General features: G+C 50.5%; 1 protein-coding gene across 1 annotated transcript in view; it reads left to right on the plus strand.

The window, feature by feature from the left end:
* LOC105911182 (ataxin-1-like) overlaps nucleotides 1–3,968 on the plus strand; it is a 92,290-nt gene extending 88,322 nt beyond the window's left edge. The window contains 3 exon segments of the mRNA XM_031585656.2: nucleotides 1–69; nucleotides 72–374; nucleotides 2,554–3,968. The exon segment at nucleotides 1–69 is cut by the window's left edge and continues 2,114 nt beyond it. Coding sequence (XP_031441516.1) covers nucleotides 1–69; nucleotides 72–374; nucleotides 2,554–3,156 — 975 coding nt within the window. The 3' untranslated portion in view covers nucleotides 3,157–3,968.
* The last annotated feature ends 1,032 nt before the right edge of the window (nucleotides 3,969–5,000 follow it).

Genomic DNA, 5,000 nt, shown 5'->3' on the forward strand with positions numbered 1-5,000 from the left:
CTGGCGCCCGCGCCTCCCAAAGGGGACTCCTCCTTCGAGATGCCCGCCCCGTACCCCCACCCCCCCACGCGGGGCAGGTGATGCAGGCGCAGTTGCACCTGCCCCTGGTGCAGACCCAGTTGCACCTGCCCCCCGCCCCGCTCCCTCCCGCAGCCCCCCCCTCGCTGCCCCCCTACTTCGCCAAGGGCTCCATCATCCAGCTGGCGGACGGCGAGCTGAAGCGGGTGGAGGACCTGGGCACCGAGGACTTCCTGCAGAGCGCCGAGATCAGCGCCGACCTGCGCATCGACTCCAGCACCGTCGAGCGCATCAGCGGCAGCCCCACGCCCAACTACGCCATCGTGCAGTTCGCCGTCGGCGAGCACCGCGCACAGGTGAGTGTGTGTGTGTGTCTGTGTATGTGGGCAGGTATAACAGTGTATGTGTTTGTTTGTGTGTGTGTGTGTGTGTGTGTGTGTGTGTGTGTGTGTGTGTGGTGTGTGTGGGGGGGGCGGGGGGCAGGTATAACAGTGTATGTGTTTGTGTGTGTGTGTGTGTGTGTGTGTGTGTGTGTCTGTGTATGTGGGCAGGTATAACAGTGTATGTATGTGTGTGTGTGTGTGTGTGTGTGTGTGTGTGTCTGTGTATGTGGGCAGGTATAACAGTGTATGTGTGTGTGTGTGTGTGTGTGTGTGTGTGTGTGTCTGTGTATGTGGGCAGGTATAACAGTGTGTGTGTGTGTGTGTGTGTGTGTGTGTGTGTCTACTGCGAACAGAACACTGTGCTGATAATAAACATAGATAATAAATGACACTGTTAACCCTTGAAGAACTCAAGAGATAATAATGTGAATGTGTCACAGTGAGTCTAGGTTTTATCCACAGGGTTAACCAGGCAGGTAAAGATCAGGTATCTGAGATGTTGTTTGTGTTCCGTGTCGGCCGTAACTCATTGAGCTCATTGAGTTCTATCTGGGGGTATGGGCCCATCCCAGTGCTTTATTTAGATGAAATGACCTCTGCGTCGAACAATACGCAACACTCACAGTGCTGGCAGTCAAGCACAACATTGTCAACAGTGTTTGTCAAAGCGTGGTGGCAGCACAGACAGATTCACCATGGCTACAGACAGACAGACAGACAGACAGACAGACAGACAGACAGACAGGCAGACAGACAGACAGACAGACAGACAGACAGACAGACAGACAGACACAGACAGACAGACAGACAGACAGACAGACAGACAGACAGACACAGACAGACAGACAGACACAGACAGACACAGACAGACAGACAGACAGACAGACAGACAGACAGACAGACAGACAGACACAGACAGACAGACAGACAGACACAGACAGACACAGACAGACACAGACAGACAGACACAGACAGACAGACACAGACAGACAGACACAGACAGACAGACAGTGACTTTGGCTTAGTGCCTTTGTTGTGTAAAACATGACCACCTCAGCACTCTGCATGGGTCTGATTGGGTGGTTTTCTGTGACTCTGTTCTAGAGTTCTGAGAAGTCAGCTCCATGTTAAAGAAGCTGGTTTATTTTAATCCCAGTCTGTTGTTGTTGTTGTTTGTTGTTGTTGTTGTTGTTTTAAAGCAGATAGCAAATGATGTAGCTGTAGTATATGGTAGTCATTGTCATGCTAGCTCTGTTAGGGGTGAAAGTGTGTGTTTGATCTACTCAATGCTATATTCAGATTCCCAGCTGGAGAGGCCAGTATCACCTTACCAGCCCTCACTGAAGCAGTGTGCGCGCATACACACACACACACACACACACACACACACACACACACACACACACTCACTCTCTCTCCCTCTCAAATAGACATACTCACACACATTCTCAGATACACACACACACACACATTCATAGATACACACTGATCTGTGTATACGTGTTCGTTCCACTTCAGCTTGTGGTGAGAAGGGGTGCTGATGGATTTGATATTTGTGTATGTGTATGTGTGTGTGTGTGTTTTATTTCTTATCACTCTATTTGTCTCTCTCTCTCCCCTCTTGCTCCCCCTTTCTCTCTCTCTCTCTCTGTATCACACCATCTCTCTCTCTCCCTCCCTCCCTCTCTCTCTGTATCACACCATCTCTCTTCTCCTCTCTCTCATCCTCTCCTCCCTCTCCTTCTCCCTCTATCTCACCATCTCTCTTCTCCTCTCTCTTCTCCTCTCTCTCCTTCTCCCTCCCTCTCTGTATCACACCATCTCTCTTCTCCTCCCTCTCATCCTCTCCTCCCTCTCCTTCTCCCTCTATCTCACCATCTCTCTTCTCCTCTCTCTTCTCTCTCTCTCTCTGTATCACACCATCTCTCTCCTCCTCCCTCTCCTCCCTCTCCTTCTCCCTCTATCTCACCATCTCTCTTCTCCTCTCTCTTCTCCTCTCTCTCCCTCTCCCTCTCTCTCTGTATCACACCATCTCCCCCTCTCCTCCCTCTCCTCTCTCTTCTCCTCTCTCTTCTCTGTATCTCACCATCTCTCTCCTCCTCCCTCTCCTCCCTCTCCTTCTCCCTCTCCTCCCTCTCTCTCTCTGGCCCAGGTGAGTGTGGAGGTGTTGATGGAGTACCCCTTCTTCGTGTTCGGCCAGGGCTGGTCCTCCTGCTGCCCCGAGCGCACCACCCAGACACTGGAGCTGCCCTGCACCAAGCTCTCCGTGGGGGACGTCTGCATCTCGCTCAGCCTCAAGAACCTCAAGAACGGCGCCCTCAAGAAGAACCAGAACCAGAACCAAACGGCGGAGAACCAGAGCGGAACCCACTACCTGGCGCCGCCGCCACCGCCGCCGCCTCTCAAACCCCCCAAGGCCTCGCTGCTGGGCGTCTGGGGGGCGCGGGGCGGGGGCGGGGGCGGAGGAGGGGAGAAGGAGAACGGGCAGCGCCGGGCTGGCCGGGGGGGGGCGAGCGGCACAGAGAACGGAGAACTGAGGCCGGGGGAGAGGGGGGGGAGCTGCAGGGCCCCCCCCGACTCCCTCGACCCGGACCCCCCCCCCAAGCCAGTGACGCGCAAGCGGAGGTGGTCGGCCCCCGAGGGCCGCAAGGTGGAAAGGCCCGACGAGGAGCACCCCCTCGCCCCCCCCAAAGCCTTGTTCCTGTCCCGGGAGGTGAAGATCAGCATCGAGGGCCACTCCAGCATGGCCGACTGAGGAGGCCGACGGGACTGGTAGACACGGGGGTTTTCACAAACAAAAACTCACGCTAAACAAAAAGAATCTGCCCTCAAAAATTGTTTTATTTCCCTCTCCATCTATTTTTTGTTTTGTTTTTTTGTTTTCTATCCGGATTACTGTACTGTAGGCAAAAATTTTACAGAGTATTTACACGTTATCACATTTAGTGTATGTAGTTATAACATTGTTATACAATATTACAACTGGTGCAATTCTTTGGAGGAGGTTTGCACAGAGGTGCAGAAGCTTCTGTGCTGGGTTTGGGTGTGTGTGTGTGTGTGTGCGTGTGTGTGTGTGTGTGCGTGTGTGTGTGTGTGTGTGTGCGTGTGTGAGGTGGGTGAAAAGGATGCCTGAGCACTGCTAGATGCCCTGCCAGTTCTTTGATGTCAATCACAAGATTCCAGATTTCCTTGAATGTTCTAGAATCCCACAGTAGTTTTTTAGGCTACCCAGAACAGTCAGGCTTGTTCCAGAATGTTCTAGGGGGCAACTTCCATTTTTTGTTGTGAAAGTTGAATCAGCTGTAATGAGAAGCTGAAGGAGAAGTGCTTGGTTGCCTGGCATGGCTATGGTTCTCCACCAGGGGGCAGACTGTGGGCATGCCTGGCTACGTTTGGCATCATCTCAGGGTGGCATGGCGGAAACACTCCTTCACTGGTGAAGAAGTCGACATGATGTCTGCTATCCTGAGCGAGTGATCGCCTCTTTAGTCAAAACATACACACTTTTTAGTTAAAAATGATTCATTAAAATGACCCAATTTTTTTCTGTTAAGCTGAGGGCTCCATGCTGTTTGAGTCCCAGTGAAGTCATCAAACAGTGACAGACTGGCTGACGATGTCATCAAGCAGTGCCAGTCGTTCCTTGAGAAAGAGGGAAACTATATTATTAATGGTGTCTGCTTCATGTACTCCGCTGTTGGAATGTTTTCCCCATTTTTTTGACTTGTTTTGTTTTGTTGTTTTTTTCCCTAACAGTCCACAGCCTTCTTTGTGATGATGAATAGATTTCTATCTGTGCTGAATGTGTAAACAAAACAACCTTCAGGTCAGGGTGCCTCTCCAGTCACATGCAACCTGGAAGATGGGTAAATGTTTTCATGTGTGTGTGTGTGTGTGTGTGTGTGTGTGTGTGTGTGTGTGTGTGTGTGTGTGTGTGTGAGTGTGTTGGCTTGGGTAATACTAGAAGAGATGACTACATATGACTCATCGCTCTTTTGGTGCAACCTTGTGTATTTGTTTTTTCCTATGTTTAGTCTTTTTTAAAAGTGGTGTGTGTGTGTGTGTGTGGTGTGTGTGAGGGCCGAGTGTGTGTTGTGTTGCGTGGTGAGACACAGGTGGTCATCTTGAAGCACTTAACCACACCTGTCCCTCTTACAGATCAGCCTATTAAGACTAGAGAAAGATTATGACAATGATGATCACACCATTATTATTGTTATTATTATTATTATTATTATTATTATTATTATTATTGACCTCTCTGCGTTAACTCAGTACTGTATGTTTAAAGTGCTGGTCAGCATGCTCTTGTGGCTGTGAGAGAAGTGAAAGTTCAGAGGTCGAAGGTGATCTACGACAGGGATAGATAGGACAGTCACATGACGTGAGCGGTGGTATGACAAAGAGAACAGGACCAGAGGGACAGAGAAAAAGGAGGAGAAGAAGAAAGAGAGATCAGAGAAAAAGGAGAAGAAGAAAGAGCGATGAGCCAGTGTAGGCCTTAGATGACTGTGGCATAGAAGGCCATTTTTCTCTGGATCTACCACAAGAGGGAGCCAAAGAGCCAGACAGGAGAGCCGGACAAGCACATCATAGAGA

Source organism: Clupea harengus, chromosome 19 (assembly GCF_900700415.2).
Source record: "Clupea harengus chromosome 19, Ch_v2.0.2, whole genome shotgun sequence".
Lineage (NCBI taxonomy): Eukaryota > Metazoa > Chordata > Actinopteri > Clupeiformes > Clupeidae > Clupea > Clupea harengus.